Below are 26742 nucleotides of genomic sequence, written 5' to 3'. Positions count from 1 at the left end.
CCCTACCATCCGCACTGCATTGCTGGAATCGTCTCTGGGGTCAGAATCTCAGCTGCTCCGTGAAAACAACAGACAGACGCTCAAGAATAAGACATCGCCAGTCTACAGCAACTCATGTCTACAGTCAACATTCATGACACCGCCATGTTGAGCCCTGCCATAAGAAACCACAGGATCAGACCATGTGAGTGAGGAAATGTGCTGCAGACGAGGGCAGAGCGCCCATCCACCCCGAGGGCAGGACACCTCCTCGCACCCCCCCACACAGAGGGCGGAGCACCCCACCCTGAAGGCAGAGCACCTCCTTGCACCTCTCCCCCACCCCCCAGAGGGCAGAGCACCTCCTCGTAACTCTCCCCTCCAGAGGGCAGAGCACCTCCGCCCCCCCACCTGAGGGCAGAGTGCCTCTTCGAACCACTCCCACTCCGAGGGCAGAGCATCTCTTCGCACCTCTCCCCCCCCCCCCTTCTCCGAGGGCAGAGCATCTCTTCGCACCTACCCCCCCTTCTCCGAGGGCAGAGAACCTTCTCGCACCCTTCCCCCTGAGGGCAGAGCACCCCACCCTGAAGGCAGAGCACACCCACCCCGAGGGCAAAGAACCTCCCCCCCCCTTCCCCGAGGGCAGAGCACCTCCACCCCCCCTCCTGAGGGCAGAGTGCCTCTTCGCACCTCCTCCCCTCTCACTCCGAGGGCAAGGCACCTCCTCGCACCTCTCTCCTCCCAAGTGCAGAGCACCTCCGCCCCCCCGCTTAAGGGCAGAGTACCTCTTTGCACCCCCCCCCCAGGCCACTCTATAGCAGACCACCCAAAGTGCACAAACATCGTCTCGGAGCCCAGCTTTGCAGGGGGATGGTTATTTTATTAAAGGAGGCAGGTTGTACGTGCAGAGCCTTCAATCACTGGGCCCCAAGGCCATACAGGGGCCACTATCATCATAGGAGCAGGAGGCACAAGGTAACATGACTGCAGTCTGCGGCCATCTCCCGCCTATCACATATTACTTTAATTATTATATTACTTTGAATGTTGTTACTTATGACTTGTAAATGAACTGTTGTATTGTAAAGCGCTGCGGAATATGTTTGCGCCATATAAAGACTATTATATTACCGCTTATTCGTTGGAGTTTCTGTAAATTCTGCACCTTCCTAATTTACTTGGTTTCTTGACTCTTCGCCATTAATAAGCTCTCTGCTCGCTGTTCACATCTAATAAAGGCTGAAAATCCATCATCAAATCAACAGCTGGACATCTACGGGTTTGTTACAGTGTGTACAGAGGCAGTGGGGCAGACATAGCTCACCATGGATTGCTTACACTGCTGGATGTTAAGGTAGCAAACCCTCAGCACTGCGACTATGAGGACTGTGGACCCTGCCGAGGCACTGAACAGATTCGCACTTATTCGCAGACGAGTCCTGTATCGGGCTGCGGAGCACGTTCCCTCCTTAAGTGGACGACCCCGTGTACAGACTATTGGGGATGTCCATGTGGCGGGAGAATCAGTGTATTGACCTGCCTTACATCTGAAGGGGCTTCTGGTCGAACGCCCCGTAAAGCGGGGTCTCGCCTCCGCTGCCAGCAGGACTGGGCCAGGACAGGACTTCAGTCTGTACAGGAATATGGCCCTTTAGTGACAGCAGAGATGTTGGGGGTCTAGTAGCAGGCCTCCCTGATACACACGGAGAAGGCCTCGTGTACATCGGCGGACGCCACGGATCGGAGCCTCCTGCTTCAGAAACAATCAGTGCACAGAAACGACACTCATCCCACGTGGGCATGGCGGAACATAACAAAAATGGCCGTACCTTATTCCTGGGGTCTCCCAGCAGCTAAACAAGAAATTAAGAATGTTATTAGAAGGATGAAAATCAAGGGTTAAATGGAGAGGAGAAGACGAGACAACACGAGGTCACGGGCGCCAGATCCTCCGGGGAGGTTCACACAACACAGCGAGGAGCCGCGGCACGTCTACAGGTCGTCTACGAGTCAACACGACGGGACAGAAATCACAGACGCCACCGCAGGCAGCGACAGCTCGGGGGTCTTATATGGAGGAGACCATCACGGTGCAGCGGTAATGACCGGAGGATTAAATCTACGCAATATTTCCACCATCGCCTGTATTATTCCAGGGTGTTCAGGAGTTCTGCCCTTTGGGTTGACAAGGGATGACAGCTATGACCATGTACGAGAGAGGAGCTGCATGCTGCCCATCTATAGACAGTGGGAGATGACACGCCGGGGAACCAACGCGTTTCACCTTACCAATGCATCGGCCACGGCGGCTTCCAGGTCCGTGCTGGAGCTCAGCACCCTCATGGCGTTCACGGAGGACGGTATTCTTCCCGACTGGCTGATCCCATAGCGATCTTGTCAAAAGAAAGAGAAGCAAAATGTTAAAATCTCTGCTCAGAGGCAGAATCCCCGCAGCTGAAATCCCGGAGGCAACTGACGGGCAAAATCCTCCTCACTCAGGATATAGCCGGGTGTAGACTGAGCGTCCGACCACCATCCCCCGACCACGCAGGACACAGCAGTCTGAGCGTTAAATTATCCATTCCCCGTATTACATGGAGACGGACAAGGGATCCCTGCAGACTCAGACGACAACCTCGTGTCCATATTAATGGTCCGGATTGTGTGGGTCTCTCCGCTCGGACTGCTCCCCGGTCTTCCCATCTGTCTACAGATCAGCGGCGTCACTGATGTTCGGTGGCCGCTTATCGTCTGCTCAGACGATGCTATCCATCTGTATGGTCGGGGAGATGGCGGACATTCGGCTGATATCACTGGGCCTCATCCATGGCCTGCGGTGGTCATTACGGCACCTCCATCTGTGGACGCCCGTGAGACGCATATTTTATATATTTTTCATCCACAAAAGGGAATAATTGACCCGTCAGAAGCCAAAAAGACGAACTGCAGGAATTCAGCAGGACAGCGGACTGGATAATGCTGACGGCACCAACTTAGAGAATAGGACCCCGGCAAAGCCGTGTCTCTACAGCTGTGACAGGAGCAGGGCATGCTGGGAGCTGTAGTTCGCCAGCTGTAGAGCCAGAGCTAGACACGCACTGATGAAGGAGCCACCTGCATCAAAGGACAGACGTGGTCTCCGCTGCGTTCACGCGTTGTGGCCACATTGCAGCCTCGGTGTGCCTGTGCCCGCTCACGTCACAGCAGCGGGCAGGACACCCTAAATGGCGCCGCCGTTCTCCAGTGAAGCAGCACTTTGCCATGAGACCACTAGGCTGTGATGTGGCTGCAGCGTGTGAACAATGCCTAATACACCGCTCACCTGTACGGAAGGAACGCGAGGAGGAATGGCAGGAAGGAAAGTTAGCGGTGATGGGATGAATAATTCTACAGAAATGATTATATAAAGCTGCGGTACAGATGGGAATCATCAGCCCAGGGCTGTCGGATGTACAAGCCGAGCCCTGAGACCCCCACACTGCAGGACGGAGGCGTCCACTGATCTCTATACATCACCTATAGGACATGAGGGCTGAACGGAGGCATAAAAAGGTCCAATAATCATAATACTAGAAATCTGGACTCTGACAACACTGACTATAACCACCATCATCACAGCTGGCGCAGGAGACCCGAGCTGTGACCTCAGCCATGAGGCTACTGTAACAAACCTCCTCCTGTGCACAGCAGATCCCCAGTAAACACGGCAATACCACCCAGAATGCACTGCAAGAATGATCCCGTCACCACGGCATGGAGGCGTTCTGGAGAGGTACTATAACCACCATCATGCAGAGTGAAGCTATAAGGGGGATCACCCCCTCTAATCTCCCCAGTGCCCCCCTCCCCTCTGCTGCCTGTAGTAGAGCGCCCCCTATTAGTCATCGCTGACCCCAAGCTCCTCCACATAAATGCCGGGGGAGTCAGACTCAGGTGCAATGTCAGAACCTCACACTGAGATCTACCTAGAAAGGGAACGATGGCTGTCAGCACCCCGGGGGTCTCAGTATACAAGGAGCATTAATCACTGACACCACAGGTACAGTCGACACGATAACGAGAGAAACTACTACTCTCATCATTACACCCCAAGGATCCATGTACATGGGGGAGAGAAGCAATCCCATCAGGAGAAGGGAGCGGACCCTTAAAATATAAGGTGTACACGCAAATCATAATGAATGAGCATGAGATATGCAAAGATCAGATTCCAGTGGCACAAAGCAACACGTAATGGCGGATGTGATGGACATGCAGCAGCGATGTCAGCACATGGAGGACGAAGCGGGCATGTAGGACGGAGCGGGCATGCAGTTAGCACCGGATCACCTGACTGCCCCACAGACTCGGAGGTGGAGAGCGCACTAGTGGACCTGGAATGACGTCGAGAGGCTGCAAGAAGAAGGAATGGCAAACACCCAAAGGGTTAACACGCAGAAAACAGGAGACAGAAGCAGCGTACACATATGAGGGTCCCGGGGGTGGATGTGACACAAAGCAGAGTGCGAGCTGAATGGGACAGAGCGGAGCGTGTGGTCGTGAATTCCTGCAATCACCACTTGACTCCAGCAGGAATCCCACCACACGTAGGACAGAGGCAGGAGATGCGAGGACACTGCACAGACTACAGGTCATGGTACATGGACTTATCCTGCCCCCTGCTGGTGAACACAGGTAACACCATGCCGAGCCATGCTGAGGTGCAAGCCACAAGGGCACCCTGTTGGCCGGACCACTCTCTGGCTATAAGGAAGATGAGATCTGCAGTCTGAAGAGACACTGATAAACGTCACTTTGCAGATCCACTATTGGGAAACGACACAGAGGCCACCAGACAGGACGCAAGAATTAAAGGTCCATGCGACTGAGAGGAGGTGGGTCGATGTAGTTTAGTAAGGGTTAACCTACCATGCATTGTAAGAAAGGCGACACCAGACCCCGAATACAAACCTCATTATCACACACCGGACCCCAATAATAGGGCAGTAGTGGAAGATCAGAGTCCAGCACTATCAGAGCCCACAAAGTGCGGCCAAATGGGAGATGTAGTCCTGCGGCAACTGGAGGGCCGCACACTGGGCTCTGCTGGACATACCGGGCATACTGTCCTATGGGGGCCCTTGTCGGACACATCCAAGGTAATGGCTTAGGAGATTTCTGTCCTGGTGGTGGCACAGCGGGCTCCACCGTCCTGAACAGGCAGGAGAATTCAACAACTACGGACGATGCATGTACCGGCTGCCATCTCCTGACCCGAACGTTACAGACCCACAGGTGAATATTTCACTATGGAGGCAGCAGGTCCATGCATCAGGGAACATGGATGTGTGAATGCCGCCTCCCAACTAGGGCAGTGCACCCCAATACGTGAAAATATATTAGTGACAATCCCTTATACAGCAGATCCCAGCACATTATGGCCGCTTATAGACTGATGAGCTGATGGGGTACCACAGGTCACATACAGGGGGGATTAGTTATAAAGTGTGCTAACTTCTGCGGGATCAGGAAGGAAGGACACGGACGGGTCCCGAGTGCTCAGGATTAGCTGAGGGAAGGGATGGGGAGGACAAAGGGATGTCAATGTGCCAATACTTACCAAGCGGTGCAAAGCCCCTGGCGGGACTCGTATCCCGGCTGCTCTCTCGGCTGGTGTCGCGGCTGCACCCCTGACTCATGCTGGGTCGGGGGATGCGGCTGCTCCGGGCTAGCATGCGATGTGAAAAAGCAGCACATTAATTTACAACACATAACAGGCAGAAATTTGAGAAAATCTTCAATGGAGCAAGTGGTTAATGCTGTTACATAAATGACAAAACCATCCTGAAGCGCACACACGAGGACGAGCGGCGCCAAAGTCATCGGACAACTCAGGCAAGAAAGGTCACGAAGAGAGGAAGCAACACTGGAAGTAATGATCAGAAGAAACCCCCCACTGCATGCAATTATAGGAAGAAATGCAAAATGACAAGGATCAGCCGCCTGCACAGACCCTCTGATCATGGCCCCAATCCTGAGCCTGCGTTATGTGAGAACACGGGGAGAAGGGGAGACATGGACGCGGGGAGGGATCGTATGGCTCCATGCAAACCACAGAGCAGTGGCTAATCATCAACAGGTGGCAATAACTCAGTCACGAGACACAATCTGATCAATGACCAATGTGACGGAGGAGCGATCGTGGGATCAGACCCTCCCTCAGCAGTCAGGTTCCCAAAACCTGGATCGCAACGAGCTGAAATACTGAAGTCCCTTATAGATACTGAGTGACATGGCTGCCTGAGAATCCAGCTGGGTAATGCCATAATGCTGGCAGAGGAAGACCAGTGCGGCTAACCAAGTCCGACATCACTAAGAACAGCGTACCAAGGTCTGCATTCATCAGGCTCCCAACGCTTACACAAATCAGCCGAGTCTATGGCGCTCCTCGCATCCCAGTCACGGTAATCAGGCTCATTATGGACTTGTAACAGCTAGAAATTAGCAGAATGATAATAGGACCCTGGTCTAAGATCCGTAGCCTGTGGTCACCAGACCAAAGCCCTGCTAAAACGGCCCCCAACCTGCCACCTTCACAAATGGCTTTTCTGATTACCGTAAGTCTGGAGCAAAGTACCGTAATCATTGCAACATGATGCAAGGGGGAAACACGCCCGCAGGGCTCTAGTCTGGTGGCCATGGACTACTCACATGGGTCCTGAGAATCATTTTGTTTGTACAGTGCTGCTCACCATTATTGGCACCCCTTCATTTTTTCCATAAACTGTACTACAGTGATAGCCTCAGGATTTTTTAATCAGTGTTCCAAAGTAACACAACAACATAACATTGTTTTTTAACTTACATGTTGTAATTTGAAAGGAGAATAAACAGCATGTGCAGCCATAAAGGCTCCTAATTAATATTTGGTTGCCCACCCTTTGGCATTGATGACGGCCTCCAAACGTTTCTTGTAGCCACCTATAAAGCTTCTTGCACTTCTCCGGTGGTATTTTCTCCCACTCTTCCTTTGCAGGGTTCTTTTTCCCAATGGCAGACACCCCAAAGATTTTCAATGGGATTGCGGTCAGGACTCGCTGCTGGCCATTTTAAAACAGTCAGTTTTTTCTTTTTCAACCATTCCTGTGTACTTTTGGATGTGTGCTTTGGGTCATTGTCTTGGTGGAGGACACATGATCTTCGACTCACAACCAAGTTTTCTTACACTTGGTAGGACATTTCAGTCTAAAATCTAATAATTCTCTGATTTCATGATTCCTGTGATACGGTCAAGGCCTCCAGTACCAGACAGCAAAGCAACCCCACAGCATTATGGATCCTCCAACATGCTTAACTGTTGGTAGTTAGTTTCTTTAGAAGCTTCATTGCACCATCTGTAAACAAACTGTTGCTTTGCATTGCCAAGAAGCTTTATTTTTGTTTCATCTGTCCACAGAACATTTTCCCAGAAGGATTGTGGTTTGTCAAGGTACTCTTTGGCAAAGATCAGTCATTTCTTTTTAGGCATTTTCTTCAGTAATGGTTTCTTCCTGGGCCTTTGCCCATAAAGCCCTGCTTGGTTTAGTGTTCGGTGTATAGACCTGTTGAAACCATGACCCCAGACAGTTCCAGTTTGACCTTCAGGTCTTTGGATGTTTGACGTCGTGTTTTTTCCCACCATTCGCACCAACTTTCGAAGAGTCAATTTTCCTCTTTCCTCGACATCCAGGGAGGTTCTTGACGGTTCGATGCTTGGTAAACTTCTTAATATTGCACACTTTTGAAACTGGGATATCAAGGTGATTGGAGATGGCCTTATACCCTTTGGAAGCCTTGTGTTTGCTAATAGCAGTTCTGATGTCCTCAGACAGCTCCTTTGTCTTCACTGTTGTGACAAAGGAACATGGTCTATTATATATATTTTTAAAACACTTACACTACCGTTCAAAAGTTTAGGGTCACTTAGAAATGTCCTTAATTTTTGAAAGAAAAGCACAGTTTTTTCCAATGACACTAACGATAAATGATTCAGAAATACACTCTATCCATTGTTAATGGGGTAAATGACTATTCTAGCTGCAAATGTCTGGCTTGTAATACAATACCTTCAAAGGTGTATAGAGGCCCATTTCCAACAACCATCACTCAAGTATTCTTATGTTACTTTGTGTTTGCAAACTGTGTAAGAAGGCTAATGGATGGTTAGAATACCCTTGAAAACCCTTGTACAAGTATGTTAGCACAGCTGAAAACAGTTTGGCTGATTAGAGAAGCTATAAACCTGACCTTCCTTTGAGCTAGTTGAGAATCTGGAGCATTACATTTGTTGGTTCCATTAAACTCTCAAAATGGCCAGAAAACAAGAACTTTCATGTGAAACTCGACAGTCCATTCTGCTTCTTAGAAATGAAGGCTATTCCATGCGAGAAAGTGTCAAGAAACTGAAGATTTCCTACAACGGTGTGTACTACTCCCTTCAGAGGAGAGCACAAACAGGCTCTAACCAGAGTAGAAAGAGAAGTGTGAGGCCCGGCTGCACAACTGAGCATCAAGACAAGGACATTAGAGTCTGTAGAAATCGACACCTCAAAAGGTCCTCAACTGGCAGCTTCATTAAATAGTACACGCAAAACGCCAGTGTCAATGTCTAGAGTGAAGAGGCGACTCCGGGATGCTGGCCTTCAGGGCAGAGTGGTAAAGAAAAAGCCATATCTGAGACTGGCTAATAAAAGGAAAAGAGTAATATGGGCAAAAGAACACAGACATTGGACAGAGGAAGATTGGAAGAAACTGTTATGGACAGACGAATCCAAGTCTGAGGTGTTTGGATCACACAGAAGAACATTTGTGAGACGCAGAACAACTGAAAAGATGCTGGAAGAGTGCCTGACGCCACCTGTCAAGCATGGTGGAGGTAATGTGATGGTATGGGGTTGCTTTGGTGCTGCTAAAGTGGGAGATTTGTACAAGGTAAAAGGGATTTTGAATAAGGCAGGCTATAACTCCATTTTGCAACGCCATGCCATACCCTGTGGACAGCGCTTGATTGGAGCCAATTTCATCCTACAACAGGACAATGACCCAAAGCACACCTCCAAATTATGCAAGAACTATTTAGGGAAGAAGCCGGCAGCAGGTATTCTATCTGTAATGGAGTGGCCAGCGCAGTCACCAGATCTCAACCCCCATTGAGCTGCTGTGGGAGCAGCTTGACCGTATGGTGCGCAAAAAGTGCCCATCAAGCCAAACTGACATGTGGGAGGGGCTTCTGGAAGCATGGGGGGAAATTTCTCCAGATTACCTCAGCAAATTAACTGCTAGAATTCCAAAGGTCTGCAATGCTGGATTTTCTGCAAAGGAGCATTCTGTGACGAAAGCAAAGTCTGAAGGAGAAAATTATTATTTCACATAAAAATCTTTTTTTTTTTTTTTTTTTTTTTTGAACCTTGTCAATGTCTGGACGAGATTTTACATTCGACAACTCATCTGATTAATAAAAGTATGAGATTTCATGGAAAACACTAAATTGTCTGGGTGACCCCAAACTTTTGAATGGTAGTGTAGGTCCTCATTCATTTTCTAATTCATGTCACATGGACAAAATCACAGGTGGTTCTCATGCGTTTCCATACTAATGTAATGTAAAAGGGGCCGATAACACTGTCACAGCAGATTTAGGGTTGTCTATTTTTCCCTTCCATTGTTTTATGTTTTAAATTATTGTTTATCATTTGCTCTTTTGTATGTAACACAAGTGCTCTATACATAAAAAAAAACTTTAACTTGATTTTTTTTACAGGATATATTGCACATTATGTACGTAAACGTCATGGGTGCCAATAACGATGAGCAGGACTGTGTATATATAGGTGCAGGGGGCCTTCTACTCTTGTGCACCGATTCCGTGTATATACGCATTGGTGTATACAATGGCCGGACCTGTGCAGCAAGAGATTCACCTCCAAACTTGTGCATTAAAAGGTTAAAAATATACCACAAAGGGCAAAACCCCCCATATCCTTACCCAGTCCTATCCTGCTGGGGCTGGTCTCACGGCTGCAGCCTTGACTGCGGGGGATCTTGCTTCTTTTCTCGGAGGTCGGGATTTGTGGGACCCTCTGGGCGCTGGTAGCTAGACCATATCCACTGCTCAACAATTTCCCAGGAGAACTAGAGCGGCTGCCGGCTGTACGGAGAGAACATGGATGAGTGGATATTCAGACATCAGTCATTGCATATCTACATGGATGAAGCTATGGAGCACAATAACCTCACTAACGGCGACCAAATCACCACAATGCAGCGCTGCGACACTCCCCTGGACACCTCTATGCAGGTGATGCGGCAGAGCCTTGCGTGACAAGGTCAGAGTAAAATGGGGGGTAGTAGTGTCGAGGCATTGTGCAATTAGGCTGTCTCCAAGACAGAACAGGCTGTCCGCTGCCTAGAAGAGCGAGGAGTGTGCAGCCAAATGCCTGATGTGCCTGGCCCTCTGCCACGGCCACCTCTACAAGCTTCATTGTCCCAAATTTGTGAGAACTTGGCACACGAAACAGTGGATCCCACATTGCTGAGAGGTGCCAGGGAAGGCTGTCGTCAGCAAGTGCACAGCAGGTCGCCTACACAGACTAATGACAGAGGAAATGACAAGAGGTGGTGAGGCCCCGGGCGGCGTCTTACCGCTGGCTGGATTCGCCGATCGGGATCCTTTAGCGTGGAGGCAGGAGGAGGACAGTAAAGAGGATTTAGAGAAGGTCACACAATGCAGAAAGCACACATTTCATAAAACAGGACAGAGGACAATCATGAAGCGCAGACACCATCTAGCATTCATGCCCCGGTGCTTACGCTGGGACTGTGAAATGATCTTGGCTCGGCTTCGGCCTCGGGTGTCCGGCTGAGCGGAGCTGGCGGTTCCTGAGCTCTGCCTCCTGGTGCGGATCCGTCCTGTTCAAAAACACAAATTTAAGGTGATCACTAAGGTCCAACAGTGAAGCACCCTGAAAACAACGATCTCCAGCGTCTTCATAAAGGAGAAACAATGAGATTGACAGCAATGAGGAGCAGTGAACGAACCAAAGTCTAATCCTACAGTGCAAGTGTGACCGTCCCTGCGCAAGTGTAATCCAGACACGGAGCAGAACTACATCAACTTTTAGAGCAGAAATGCGACCACGGCGTCAGTCCACCATCAACCACGGCGTCTGTCCACCCGCCCCAACCAACAATCCATAGTTATATATAAGACGGAATTGCTGAAGTCCCAGGACGCATCAGATGGCGACCCCGAATTATAGAGAAGCAGGGCTCTAGCCCAGAGTGCTAGTCACAATTCTGCTAGTAAGGACTAGAAACAGTCAGCAAGCTTGTGGATGGAGCCCCTAATAGCTTTACTGAGTCCCTGCAAGAAGACAATTAGTATTTTTATGGTACTGTACAATCACTACAGAAAGCTATGAGCAAAGACTGAAAAGAGAACATCTGTAGAAAAGTGAGTGCAGCTCTGGGGTATAATACAGGATGTAACTCAGGATCAGTAATGTAATGTATGTGTACACAGTGACTGCACCAGCAGAATAGTGAGTGCAGCTCTGGGGTATAATACAGGATGTAACTCAGGATCAGTAATGTAATGTATGTACACAGTGACTGCACCAGCAGAATAGTGAGTGCAGCTCTGGGGTATAATACAGGATGTAACTCAGGATCAGTAATGTAATGTATGTGTACACAGTGACTGCACCAGCAGAATAGTGAGTGCAGCTCTGGGGTATAATACAGGATGTAACTCAGGATCAGTAATGTAATGTATGTGTACACAGTGACTGCACCAGCAGAATAGTGAGTGCAGCTCTGGGGTATAATACAGGAGGTAACTCAGGATCAGTAATGTAATGTATGTACACAGTGACGGCACCAGCAGAATAGTGAGTGCAGCTCTGGGGTATAATACAGGATGTAACTCAGGATCAGTAATGTAATGTATGTGTACACAGTGACTGCACCAGCAAAATAGTGAGTGCAGCTCTGGGGTATAATACAGGATGTAACTCAGGATCAGTAATGTAATGTATGTACACAGTGACTGCACCAGCAGAATAGTGAGTGCAGCTCTGGGGTATAATACAGGATGTAACTCAGGATCAGTAATGTAATGTATGTGTACACAGTGACTGCACCAGCAGAATAGTGAGTGCAGCTCTGGGGTATAATACAGGATGTAACTCAGGATCAGTAATGTAATGTATGTACACAGTGACTGCACCAGCAGAATAGTGAGTGCAGCTCTGGAGTATAATACAGGATGTAACTCAGGATCAGTAATGTATGTACACAGTGACTGCACCAGCAGAATAATGAGTGCAGCTCTGGGGGTATAATACAGGATGTAACTCAGGATCAGTAATGTAATGTATGTACACAGTGACTGCACCAGCAGAATAGTGAGCGCAGATCTGGGGTATAATATAGGATGTAACTCGGGATCAGTAATGTAATGTATGTACACAGTGACTGCACCAGCAGAATAATGAGTGCAGCTCTGGGGTATAATACAGGATGTAACTCAGGATCAGTAATGTATGTACACAGTGACTGCACCAGCAGAATAGTGAGCGCAGCTCTGGGGTATAATACAGGATGTAACTCCGTATCAGTAATGTATGTACACAGTGACTGCACCAGCAGAATAGTGAGCGCAGCTCTGGGGTATAATACAGGAGGTATCTCAGGATCAGTAATGTATGTACACAGTGACTGCACCAGCCGAATAGTGAGTGCAGCTCTGGGGTATAATACAGGAGGTAACTCAGGATCAGTAATGTAATGTATGTACACAGTGACTGCACCAGCAGAATAGTGAGTGCAGCTCTGGGGTATAATACAGGAGGTAACTCAGGATCAGTCATGTATGTACACAGTGACTGCACCAGCCGAATAGTGAGTGCAGCTCTGGGGTATAATACAGGAGGTAACTCAGGATCAGTAATGTAATGTATGTACACAGTGACTGCACCAGCAGAATAGTGAGTGCAGCTCTGGGGTATAATATAGGATGTAACTCAGGATCAGTAATGTATGTACACAGTGACTGCACCAGCAGAATAGTGAGCGCAGCTCTGGGGTATAATACAGGATGTAACTCCGTATCAGTAATGTATGTACACAGTGACTGCACCAGCAGAATAGTGAGCGCAGCTCTGGGGTATAATACAGGAGGTATCTCAGGATCAGTAATGTATGTACACAGTGACTGCACCAGCCGAATAGTGAGTGCAGCTCTGGGGTATAATACAGGAGGTAACTCAGGATCAGTAATGTATGTACACAGTGACTGCACCAGCAGAATAGTGAGTGCAGCTCTGGGGTATAATACAGGAGGTAACTCAGGATCAGTAATGTATGTACACAGTGACTGCACCAGCAGAATAGTGAGCGCAGCTCTGGGGTATAATACAGGATGTAACTCCGTATCAGTAATGTATGTACACAGTGACTGCACCAGCAGAATAGTGAGTGCAGCTCTGGGGTATAATACAGGAGGTAACTCAGGATCAGTAATGTATGTACACAGTGACTGCACCAGCCGAATAGTGAGTGCAGCTCTGGGGTATAATACAGGATGTAACTCAGGATCAGTAAAGTAATGTATGTGCACAGTGACTGCACCAGCAGAATAGTGAGTGCAGCTCTGGGGTATAATACAGGAGGTAACTCAGGATCAGTAATGTATGTATAATGCTGATCATGGTTGGACGTGGGCTTATAAGTAATAGTAACCTCAGTGTAGTGGGAATAATCATTTATCAATTAAAGCTATTTGTGCATTAAAATACATGTAGATTCTGCTCAAAAAGTCACTATGGGAATCTCCGGCTATGGCGCAGTCACTACATAATGGCTGACTCGATGCAACTTCATCCCAATATTTCCAGGAGTAATTCATGTGTCCACAGACGTCAGATCTAAATGATGGTGGGAATGACTTCATGATCTAACTTTACAACTTCTGAGCGTCTACTACTGCTGAGTATTGTAGTTCATCTGTCCCCAGATGATTGGACCACAATTGGGTGAACTTCTGACCAAGGATCCAACATCCAAGGGCACAGGCAGCGGAGGACACAACGTGCACGCGAGATCTACACTTTCATAAGTGGCAAACACACAAACGACCCGACTAACTGCAGCTTCTGCTTTATGTTCCCGGCATGTGATCGGTGGTGCTACAACAATCCGGTCTGCAAGAAAAATAAACTACAGAAAAAAACACTACAGATAAATAATGGAGAAGCACGTCACTGCACACCAGAGGAAAAATGCAAAATCAGATTTATTCAGAATTTGCAGGTTACCACTATCACGAAGAAGAAAGGAATAGGCCACACACCCGCGTTAAAAACATTAAAAATAGTCATACATATGACATAAGTAACCCAGTTCTGAATAGAACAAAAACCCTCAAGGCTCCACAATTCATAAGAAATGGCTCATTGAAATATCAAATGTATATATATGAAGCATACCACAGTAAAAGATTATACATATTAATAGGACTGGCTCCAAATTTTCAATATTGACAAGTAATAGCAAATAAGTTGCACAACATGTTCCATATACATAAGTAACGGTTTTATATCAAAAATTGCAATATAGTTCCCTGTGGAACACATGAAAAAAGAGCCCAAAACCCTTGGGTCTCAGGACGCTCAGGCTCCTTTCCATTATGATTTGAAACCAGGGCACAACCAATCTCGGCTGAGCTCTGCCTTCCCTGTATGCGGCTATTACGGCCAGTACTACCTAATCTCAGTATGTTTGTCGTATCAGACCAATCTGAGTTACTTTCAGGGAAGTGTGCATACCTGTTTGGGAATTCATTACGACTAGTATAATAGTGTGCCATGTAATTTGGATATGATCTGTTAGCTCTTTTTCATGTGTTTCACAGGGTAAATATAATATATACTTGTCTTGTTATTTGGTCTAAGCCATTTTTACCTGTTGGTGCAGCACATATAGTCTTAGTACTTTCTATACCTTTGTGTTAGTATTGCTAAAATAAGCATCTCTGATATGTGCACTCATTTATACCCATGAGCAAATCTATATATAAGATCTTTATAGTGTGGTATGCTATCTATACATAGTTTTGGGCTCTTTTTTCATGTGTTCCACAGGGAACTATATTGTAATTTTTTATATAAAACCGTTACTTATGTATATGGAACATGTTGTGCAACTTATTTGCTATTACTTGGCAATATTGAAAATTTGGAGCCAGTCCTTCTATTTATATGTATAATCTTTTACTGTGGTATGCTTCATATATATACATTTGATATTTCAATGAGGCATTTCTTATGAATTGTGGAGCCCTGAGGGTATTTGTTCTATTCAGAACTGGGTTACTTATGTCATATGTATGACTATTTTTAACGCGGGTGTTTTGGTTTTTGTGTCCAAATAAAGATTGTTGTATATTTTGCTAAATCCTATGTTGGGTGATCCCCCCAAAGTGTGGCCTATTCCTGTCTTCTTCGTGATAGTGGTATTAATTTTTGTATAGGTCTGGCAGGATCTCCATTCATGTCAGTGGTGCCCCCTTGTTTGTAATTTGAAGAATTTGCAGGTTAGACATCTTCTCATTGGAGTATTTTGCCAGCAGAACCGCACCAGATCCAATGACCTTGAACAACTCTTTGGTATTCACTCATTTCTACATGTGACGACATTTAAAAGAAAAAAAAAAAAAAAACACTCCTGTTCACCAAATAAGTATCTTATGTCTGAGCCGCCGGACGCGCCCCCGGGGCAGTGGGACCCGAGCCGCCGGACGCGCCCCCGGGGCAGTGGGACCCGAGCCGCCGGACGCGCCCCCGGGGCAGTGGGACCCGAGCCGCCGGACGCGCCCCCGGGGCAGTGGGACCCGAGCCGCCGGACGCGCCCCCGGGGCAGTGGGACCCGAGCCGCCGGACGCGCCCCCGGGGCAGTGGGACCCGAGCCGCCGGACGCGCCCCCGGGGCAGTGGGACCCGAGCCGCCGGACGCGCCCCCGGGGCAGTGGGACCCGAGCCGCCGGACGCGCCCCCGGGGCAGTGGGACCCGAGCCGCCGGACGCGCCCCCGGGGCAGTGGGACCCGAGCCGCCGGACGCGCCCCCGGGGCAGTGGGACCCGAGCCGCCGGACGCGCCCCCGGGGCAGTGGGACCCGAGCCGCCGGACGCGCCCCCGGGGCAGTGGGACCCGAGCCGCCGGACGCGCCCCCGGGGCAGTGGGACCCGAGCCGCCGGACGCGCCCCCGGGGCAGTGGGACCCGAGCCGCCGGACGCGCCCCCGGGGCAGTGGGACCCGAGCCGCCGGACGCGCTAATGGATGAGGTGCAAGGGTGTCTGACTGTAGGCACAGGAAGCCACAATACTTGACATTAGTCCATGTAATGAACAGGATGCCCCCGGTATGCTAGATGAAGCCGGCTAACAGGCCATGTGCAGTGAGATCCTGGAGGTGACGGTACAGAACACAGACACATGATGAAGAGACCAAGCAGAGAACAGCATGCAGATCACCAGGAGCACAAATGAGCACCATACACGACACCCCTTGGACACAGTTCTGTGGCACACTAAGCTTACCCTCGGATTTAGCAGTGGGACCATCTTTAGGCAAATTAAACAAAAAAAATATAAAACAGGGAGAGGAAACAGTGGGAAGAATTAGTAAGATGATGATATATTCAGCAACTCCTGATGTTAGTGTGTGATGTTTAACCCTTTCAGTCCTGAGTGTGCAGCTGTAGTGTGGTCTGCACCCGGCTGGCTATGCCCACGAAGCTTGTAATGTCCCGCAGTCTGATATGAAATGCTAAACCCATCATCATATAAAGCACGAGAAGCGAGACCATGAAATAAGTGACACTACTGTGAGCTGCTGACATGATATAAGGTGCAGGGACACCTGTCCGTCACGTGACTGCAGTACTGGTTTCATCTCACCTAGAGAAGCATAAGAGCCGGGGGGCAGCGCGGCGGCCGAGCTGAAGGGCGGAGCCGTGGTGGATGATGCTACTTTGGACTTGGAGCTGGCTGCTGCATTCATATCAATGTCGCTACGGGAGCGCTGCAGGGAGCCCGGGGTCGCCGCAGTCTTCGCCACCGCTGTAGAAACTGCAAAATAAAAGTAAAGGAAAATAACCGGCCAGAAACCAGGCAGTTCAGGCTCGTCTTCCATCACACACAGGTGAACACTGACCTCTAGAAGCTGAACTTCCAGGGGGGCTTCTCTTAGCCGACAGGGGACGACTAAAAGTTGGAAAAAATAGATTAGAATGAAAAAAAAACTAAAGGCAAGCCAATCAGTGACGATCTGTCAGGAGGCTCCTGGCCTCGTCCAGTGCACATTATTACAGATCGCCGACCAGATGATTATATTCAGGACAAGCGCATAATATACCAACGCAAAGAGCAGTCACCGATATGTCACATCAGCGGCAAGGCACAACTGCTGCTGATCAGCACCACATTGGACCAGCACTCCCAGCAGCTGCACAGAGGAGACGACAGACGCCGGCATCATTAAAGACATTTCGTCCACCAATACCGTCTATTCACCAAAATGGCAAAAATCCCGACTGATGACTCGGCTCCACCGTGGCGCATGCGTCACCCGCTCCCGCCTCTCCCGGGGGCGAACGCGTCACCAGCTCCCGCCTCTCCCGGGGGCGCACGCGTCACCCGCTCCCGCCTCTCCCGGGGGCGCACGCGTCACCCGCTCCCGCCTCTCCCGGGGGCGCACGCGTCACCCGCTCCCGCCTCTCCCGGGGGCGCACGCGTCACCCGCTCCAGCCTCTCCTGGGGGGGGCGGCAAGTGTCACCCGCTCCACTCGGCTCCAGCCCCTCCCGGGGGCACATGCGTCACTCACTTGAGGCTCTCCTGGGAGCTGGACGAGGAGCGGTCGGACTGAGGGAGGGAGACTATGCTGTCCGAACTCTTCAAATGAGACTGCAGCGCCTTCTGATACGAGGACTCCAGGGTGTGGTATAAATGCTCGGCCTCTCGACTGAAATGACTGTGGAAACCCCAGTAACATCTGAAAAAGAACAGGAAAGTTAGCAAGCCAGATACAAAGATCAAAAAAAAAAAAAAAATCATTCCTACATATCCAAAACCTCAGCGTTGACCGTCTCCTCTGACTACAGACATCTCCGTACAGCAAGGACTGCCTCCCCTGACTACAGAAACTCCTTACAGCACCGACAGTCTCCCCTGACTACAGACCTCTCCGTACAGCACCGACTGTCACCTGACTACAGACATCTCCGTACAGCACCGACTGTCTCCCGACTACAGACACTCCTTACAGCACCGACTGTCTCCCCTGACTACAGACCTCTGCGTACAGCACCGACTGTCTCCCCTGACTACAGACCTCTGCGTACAGCACCGACTGTCTCCCCTGACTACAGACCTCTGCGTACAGCACCGACTGTCTCCCCTGACTACAGACCTCTGCGTACAGCACCAACTGTCTCCCCTGACTACAGACCTCTCCGTACAGCACCGACTGTCACCTGACTACAGACCTCTCCGTACAGCACCAACTGTCTCCCCTGACTACAGACCTCTGCGTACAGCACCGACTGTCTCTCCTGACTACAGACCTCTCCGTACAGCACCGACTGTCTCCCCTGACTACAGACCTCTGCGTACAGCACCAACTGTCTCCCCTGACTACAGACCTCTGCGTACAGCACCAACTGTCTCCCCTGACTACAGACCTCTCCGTACAGCACCGACTGTCACCTGACTACAGACCTCTCCGTACAGCACCAACTGTCTCCCCTGACTACAGACCTCTGCGTACAGCACCGACTGTCTCTCCTGACTACAGACCTCTCCGTACAGCACCGACTGTCTCCCCTGACTACAGACCTCTCCGTACAGCACCGACTGTCTCCCCTGACTACAGAAGACATATAGCGCCCGCTGTCTCCTCCGACTACAGAAGACATAGCGCCCGCTGTCTCCTCCGACTACAGACATCTCCGTACAGTACCCACTGTCTCCTCCGACTACAGAAGACCTACAGCATTGGCTGTCTCCTCTGACTAGACGTCTCAATACAATTCTTACTGTCTCCTCACATCACTGACTGTCTCCTCTGACTATACACATCTCTGTACATCAGAGGTCCCCAACCTTTATGCCCTTGAGAATCACATTCATCTATGAAAGAGGGTCTCGAGCCACATCCAGCTTCTCCCCCACTCACAGCAGTGACAACCAGAGCCCCCATTACCGCTATCATTACAGTCAAAGCTTTTCCATTGAAATCACACCAAGGCAGTGTGCAAAGCTTCAGGGTTTCCTATCTCATCCCCATTCAGATCTGCTCTTCTGTGCAGGCTACACAAGTCACAATCCTGAGATCTGCTCTTAATAGCCGTTTGCTACACCTGGTGATAGTGCACCAAGCTGGCAGACAGTCGCAAGCTACACATCACGGACCTGCGAGACACATGTGGCTCCCGAGCTACAGATTGAGGACCCCTCCTGTACATTGCTGTTTCTGACTAGACATCTCCAGATATTGCCGATTGTCTCCTCTGACTACAGACGTCTCCATACATCGCTGACTGTCTCCTCTGACTAGACGTCCCATACATCGCTGACTGTCTCCTCTGACCATACACACCTCCGTGCATCGCTGACTGTCTCCTCTGACTACATACATCACTTCTTGATGTGGCAGACGTTTCCCCTGCCCAGCAGTAATTCATTATGAGCCTTCACTGCAGATGGTCACACAGTTTGCGGCTGTCAATTCTAAGATTCCAGCGCACCGCCAGCCGGGGGCTTCTCTACTTACTTTCGTGCCACTATTCTGGCTTCAGAGTCGGCATCGTGGATTCCTTTCTTGATGGTTTCCGCCAACACGGATATGTGCCTGGAGCGGAGAGAGCTCATATTAATAATTCTGTGGCTGCTGGAAGAGGCGAGCGACAATGTCCGTCCTGACGAGCCAGCGACCCCAGCCTGCCAATCACAGCTCGTCGCGTTTCATGCCATCATTAATTCCCTCATTTACATGGGCCGCGGCTCAGACCACATTCCTCAGCGTCGCCCTCTGGTTGTGATGGTGACAGCGAGGGTGGACAAGACGAGACTGACAATCCATCTCCCGAGCCGGCTATGTCCCTGCAATATATGTCAGTCATGGCGGCCACAGAGCGAATGAGAAGAGCACAGACTGCCGCAGCCGAGGACAATAACCCCCCATCATATACAGCACCCTGTATCCATGTATCATTGGTCCCGACCGCCACCTGTCAGGCTGCAGTGTGTAAATCGCATGATCTGCTCCGACAGCAGCCATGGCTGCCGGGTGACAGGTGCAGCTGAAGGGCCGAGTACACACACACAGACCTGTCCCCAACACTCGCAGCGTAGTACTACCCGAAGGCAAAAAGGAGCAAAGAAACTGTCTGTAATGGTGAGACGGGCACAGCCGGCACGACGGAGGCAGGAGACGGGCACAGCCGGCACGACGGAGGCAGGAGACGGGCACAGCCGGCACGACGGAGGCAGGAGACGGGCACAGCCGGCACGACGGAGGCAGGAGACGGGCACAGCCGGCACGACGGAGGCAGGAGACGGGCACAGCCGGCACGACGGAGGCAGGAGACGGGCACAGCCGGCACGACGGAGGCAGGAGACGGGCACAGCCGGCACGACGGAGGCAGGAGACGGGCACAGCCGGCACGACGGAGGCAGGAGACGGGCACAGCCGGCACGACGGAGGCAGGAGACGGGCACAGCCGGCACGACGGAGGCAGGAGACGGGCACAGCCGGCAAGACGGAGGCAGGAGACGGGCACAGCCGGCAAGAAGGAGACGGGCACAGCCGGCAAGAAGGAGACGGGCACAGCCGGCAAGAAGGAGACGGGCACAGCCGGCAAGAAGGAGACGGGGACAACCGAACCGACCATCACCTGTGCTGCAGGGAAAACCAACAAACGGGTCGTGTCCTGAGTCGAATACGAGACTAAGGTCAACTCTGTCCTCATCTACATCCATTGACATTAATATGGAGAAAGTATGTGCCCCCCACATCCACATCCGGGGGCTTCATTGTCCTTATCTACATCCATAGACATTAATATGGAGAAAGTATGTGCCCCCCACATCCACCTCCAGGGGCTTCTCTGTCCTCAAATAGACATTAATATGGATAAAGTATGTGCCCCCCACATCCACCTCCGGGGGCTTCTCTGTCCCCACCTACATCCATAGACATTAATATGGAGAAACTATGTGCCCCCCACATCCACCTCCGGGGGCTTCTCGGTCATCATCTACATCCATAGACATTAATATGGAGTAAGTATGTGCCCTCCACATCCACCTCCGGGGGCTTCACTGTCCTCATCTACATCCATAGACATTAATATGGAGAAAGTATGTGCCCCCCACATCCACCTCCGGGGGCTTCACTGTCCTCATCTACATCCATAGACATTAATATGGAGAAAGTATGTGCCCCCCACATCCCACCTCCGGGGGCTTCTCGGTCCTCATCTACATCCATAGACATTAATATGGAGAAAGTATGTGCCCCCCACATCCACCTCCGGGGGATTCTCTGTCCTCATCTACATCCATAGACATTAATATGGAGAAAGTATGTGCCCCCCACATCCACCTCCGGGGGCTTCTCTGTCCCCACCTACATCCATAGACATTAATATGGAGAAAGTATGTGCCCCCCACATCCTCCTCCGGGGGCTTCACTGTCCTCATCTACATCCATAGACATTAATATGGAGAATGTATGTGTCCCCCACATCCACCTCCGGGGGCTTCTCTGACCCCACCTACATCCATAGACATTAATATGGAGAAAAGTATGTGCCCCCCACATCCACCCCTGGGGGCTTCACTATCCTCATCTACATCCATAGACATTAATATGGAGAAAGTATGTGTCCCCCACATCCACCTCCGGGGGCTTCACTGTCCTCATCTACATCCATAGACATTAATATGGAGAAAAGTATGTGCCCCCCAAATCCACCTCCGGGGGCTTCACTGTCCTCATCTACATCCATAGACATTAATATGGAGAAAGTATGTGCCCCCCACATCCACCTCCGGGGGCTTCTCGGTCCTCATCTACATCCATAGACATTAATATGGAGAAAGTATGTGCCCCCCACATCCACCTCCGGGGGCTTCTCTGTCCTCATCTACATCCATAGACATTAGTATGGAGAAAGTATGTGCCCCCCACATCCACCTCCGGGGGATTCTCTGTCCTCATCTACATCCATAGACATTAATATGGAGAAAGTATGTGCCCCCCACATCCACCTCCGGGGGATTCTCTGTCCTCATCTACATCCATAGACATTAATATGGAGAAAGTATGTGCCCCCCACATCCACCTCCGGGGGATTCTCTGTCCTCATCTACATCCATAGACATTAATATGGAGAAGGTATGTGCCCCCCACATCCACCTCCGGGGGAGTCTCTGTCCTCATCTACATCCATAGACATTAATATGGAGAAAGTATGTGCCCCCCACATCCACCTCCGGGGGCTTCACTGTCCTCATCTACATCCATAGACATTAATATGGAGAAAAGTATGTGCCCCCCAAATCCACCTCCGGGGGCTTCACTATCCTCATCTACATCCATAGACATTAATATGGAGAAAGTATGTGCCCCCCACATCCACCTCCGGGGGCTTCAGTGTCCTCATCTACATCCATAGACATTAATATGGAGAAAGTATGTGCCCCCCACATCCTCCTCCGGGGGATTCTCTGTCCTCATCTACATCCATAGAAATTAATATGGAGAAAGTATGTGCCCCCCACATCCACCTCCAGGGGCTTCTCTGTCCTCATCTACATCCATAGACATTAATATGGAGAAAGTATGTGCCCCCCACATCCACCTCCGGGGGATTCTCTGTCCTCATCTACATCCATAGACATTAATATGGAGAATGTATGTGCCCCCCACATCCACCTCCGGGGGCTTCTCTGTCCTCATCTACATCCATAGACATTAATATGGAGAAAGTATGTGCCCCCCCCACATCCACCTCTGGCAGCTTCTCTGTCCTCATCAACATCCATAGACATTAATATGGAGAATGTATGTGCCCCCCACATCCACCTCCGGGGGCTTCTCTGTCCTCATCTACATCCATAGACATTAATATGGAGAAGGTATGTGCCCCCCACATCCACCTCCGGGGGCTTCTCTGTCCTCATCTACATCCATAGACATTAATATGGAGAAAGTATGTGCCCCCCACATCCACCTCCGGGGGCTTCAGTGTCCTCATCTACATCCATAGACATTAATATGGAGAAAGTATGTGCCCCCCACATCCACCTCCGGGGGATTCTCTGTCCTCATCTACATCCATAGACATTAATATGGAGAAAGTATGTGCCCCCCACATCCACCTCCGGGGGATTCTCTGTCCTCATCTACATCCATAGACATTAATATGGAGAAGGTATGTGCCCCCCACATCCACCTCCGGGGGAGTCTCTGTCCTCATCTACATCCATAGACATTAATATGGAGAAAGTATGTGCCCCCCACATCCACCTCCGGGGGCTTCACTGTCCTCATCTACATCCATAGACATTAATATGGAGAAAAGTATGTGCCCCCCAAATCCACCTCCGGGGGCTTCACTATCCTCATCTACATCCATAGACATTAATATGGAGAAAGTATGTGCCCCCCACATCCACCTCCGGGGGCTTCAGTGTCCTCATCTACATCCATAGACATTAATATGGAGAAAGTATGTGCCCCCCACATCCTCCTCCGGGGGATTCTCTGTCCTCATCTACATCCATAGAAATTAATATGGAGAAAGTATGTGCCCCCCACATCCACCTCCAGGGGCTTCTCTGTCCTCATCTACATCCATAGACATTAATATGGAGAAAGTATGTGCCCCCCACATCCACCTCCGGGGGATTCTCTGTCCTCATCTACATCCATAGACATTAATATGGAGAATGTATGTGCCCCCCACATCCACCTCCGGGGGCTTCTCTGTCCTCATCTACATCCATAGACATTAATATGGAGAAAGTATGTGCCCCCCCCACATCCACCTCCGGGGGCTTCTCTGTCCTCATCAACATCCATAGACATTAATATGGAGAATGTATGTGCCCCCCACATCCACCTCCGGGGGCTTCTCTGTCCTCATCTACATCCATAGACATTAATATGGAGAAGGTATGTGCCCCCCACATCCACCTCCGGGGGCTTCTCTGTCCTCATCTACATCCATAGACATTAATATGGAGAAAGTATGTGCCCCCCACATCCACCTCCGGGGGCTTCTCTGTCCTCATCTACATCCATAGACATTAATATGGAGAAAGTATGTGCCCCCCACATCCACCTCCGGGGGCTTCACTGTCCTCATCTACATCCATAGACATTAATATGGAGAAAGTATGTGCCCCCCACATCCACCTCCGGGGGCTTCTCTGTCCTCATCTACATCCATAGACATTAATATGGAGAAAGTATGTGCCTCCCACATCCACCTCCGGGGACTCCTCTGTCCTCATCTACATCCATAGACATTAATATGGAGAAAGTATGTGCCTCCCACATCCACCTCCGGGGGCTTCTCTGTCCTCATCTACATCCATAGACATTAATATGGAGAAAGTATGTGCCTCCCACATCCACCTCCGGGGACTCCTCTGTCCTCATCTACATCCATAGACATTAATATGGAGAAAGTATGTGCCCCCCACATCCACCTCCGGGGGCTTCTCTGTCCTCATCTACATCCATAGACATTAATATGGAGAAAGTATGTGCCTCCCACATCCACCTCCGGGGACTCCTCTGTCCTCATCTACATCCATAGACATTAATATGGAGAAAGTATGTGCCCCCCACATCCACCTCTGGCAGCTTCTCTGTCCTCATCAACATCCATAGACATTAATATGGAGAAAGTATGTGCCCCCCACATCCACCTCCGGGGGCTTCTCTGTCCCCACCTACATCCATAGACATTAATATGGAGAAAGTATGTGCCCCCCACATCCACCTCCGGGGGCTTCACTGTCCTCATCTACATCCATAGACATTAATATGGAGAAAGTATGTGCCCCCCACATCCACCTCCGGGGGCTTCTCTGTCCTCATCTACATCCATAGACATTAATATGGAGAAAGTATGTGCCTCCCACATCCACCTCCGGGGACTCCTCTGTCCTCATCTACATCCATAGACATTAATATGGAGAAAGTATGTGCCTCCCACATCCACCTCCGGGGACTCCTCTGTCCTCATCTACATCCATAGACATTAATATGGAGAAAGTATGTGCCCCCCACATCTACCTCCGGGGGCTTCTCTGTCCTCATCTACATCCATAGACATTAATATGGAGAAAGTATGTGCCCCCCACATCCACGTCCGGGGGCTTCACTGTCCTCATCTACATCCATAGACATATGGAGAAAGTATGTGCCCCCCACATCCACCTCCGGGGGCTTCACTGTCCTCATCTACATCCATAGATATTAATATGGTTTCGCTCCTCTGCAGATATAAGTACACAGTCTCTTTATAAATTTTGGAGTCATTTGTGGGAATTTTTGCCCCTTCATCCAGAAGAGCATTCCTGGGGTCACAATCTCCATTAGAGAATGGGGCTGAGGTCTGGACTCCATGCGGCCGCTCATGTTCTCTCCCCCCCTCCATGTCTGCACGGTCCTTGTGCACGGAGCACAGTCATGGGGGGCAGATAAGGGTCTTCCCCAAACTGTTACCACAAAGCTGAAGCTACAATTGTCCACAATGTCATGTTCTGGAGATTAAGATTTCCCATCATTGGAGCTGATGGTCCGCAGCCAGCCCCTGATAACAGCACATAGCATTATCCTCCTCCACCATCTGTACAGGGGGTAACGTCCTCCTGGAATCAACAAACCCAGGCTCCTCCATCAGATGGCAGATAGAGGAGTGCGACCCGTCACTGTACAGAACACGTCTCCTCCACAGTCCAGTGGTGGCGGCTCTACACCACTCTATCAGACGCTCGGCATTGTGCTCGGTGATACACGGCTGAGGGCAGCTGCTTGGCCATGAAGCTCCTGGCGGGGGCGCAGTGTCTCTGCCGATACTAGGGGTCTGGACTCGGCAGTTATGGGGTCAGCAGAGCGGTGGTGGCATATCTGCACTCTGCCCCCCCGCTCTGTAATGTTATGGGGTCTCCTCCTCGTGGCTGAGCTGCTGCGGTTCCTTCCACTTCCCAATAATATCCCTCACAGGCGATTGAGAGGATTCAGGAGGAAGAAATGTCATGAACGGACTTGTTACCCCGGCGGCTCCTATTACAGGACCGCACTGGTATCAGGAGCTCTGCACCGCCGGCCGCTCTGTCACATGGTAGTAATAGTGTCATTGGGGGGTGGGGGGGCCTGAGGTTATACACTGGGAGTAATGGTGGGTGTAGATGTTATTCACCGGGGCGAGGGATGAAGGACCAGATGTTATAACCCAAGGGGCAATGGAACAGACCGAAAAAATAGAATTCATTGGGCTGTGTACTTTCCTCCATTTATTCTGTGTCTGATATTCACAATAATTCACACTAATTGTCTTCATACCTTTCCAGTGAGTGCGTTTGCCATTCTTGCAGGAGGAGATCCAAAAATTCATAACAACGCCTGCACAGAAAACACAAAGATTCAGCTACAAGGGACGGGGGGGCCT

The 26742-nt window shown here is 50.2% G+C and overlaps 1 protein-coding gene across 1 annotated transcript in view; it reads right to left on the bottom strand.

The window, feature by feature from the left end:
- CLASP1 (cytoplasmic linker associated protein 1) overlaps positions 1 to 26742 on the bottom strand; it is a 199176-nt gene that overhangs the window by 47349 nt on the left and 125085 nt on the right. The window contains exons 15-27 of the mRNA XM_073545310.1: positions 26637 to 26696; positions 19824 to 19901; positions 17877 to 18044; positions 17207 to 17256; positions 16951 to 17121; positions 16591 to 16614; positions 10807 to 10905; positions 10639 to 10665; positions 9983 to 10144; positions 5579 to 5686; positions 4309 to 4371; positions 2269 to 2372; positions 1809 to 1832 (exon numbers count right to left, since the gene is read on the bottom strand). Coding sequence (XP_073401411.1) covers positions 1809 to 1832; positions 2269 to 2372; positions 4309 to 4371; positions 5579 to 5686; positions 9983 to 10144; positions 10639 to 10665; positions 10807 to 10905; positions 16591 to 16614; positions 16951 to 17121; positions 17207 to 17256; positions 17877 to 18044; positions 19824 to 19901; positions 26637 to 26696 — 1138 coding nt within the window. The remainder of the gene's footprint in view (positions 1 to 1808; positions 1833 to 2268; positions 2373 to 4308; positions 4372 to 5578; positions 5687 to 9982; positions 10145 to 10638; positions 10666 to 10806; positions 10906 to 16590; positions 16615 to 16950; positions 17122 to 17206; positions 17257 to 17876; positions 18045 to 19823; positions 19902 to 26636; positions 26697 to 26742) is intronic.

The sequence above is a fragment of the Dendrobates tinctorius genome, unplaced genomic scaffold (genome assembly GCF_039654945.1).
Source record: "Dendrobates tinctorius isolate UK_male_01 unplaced genomic scaffold, ASM3965494v1 ptg000143l, whole genome shotgun sequence".
NCBI classification, from domain to species: Eukaryota; Metazoa; Chordata; class Amphibia; order Anura; family Dendrobatidae; genus Dendrobates; species Dendrobates tinctorius.
Note: the sequence above shows the minus strand (reverse complement) of the source record. Positions and strands in the feature narration are given on the sequence as shown.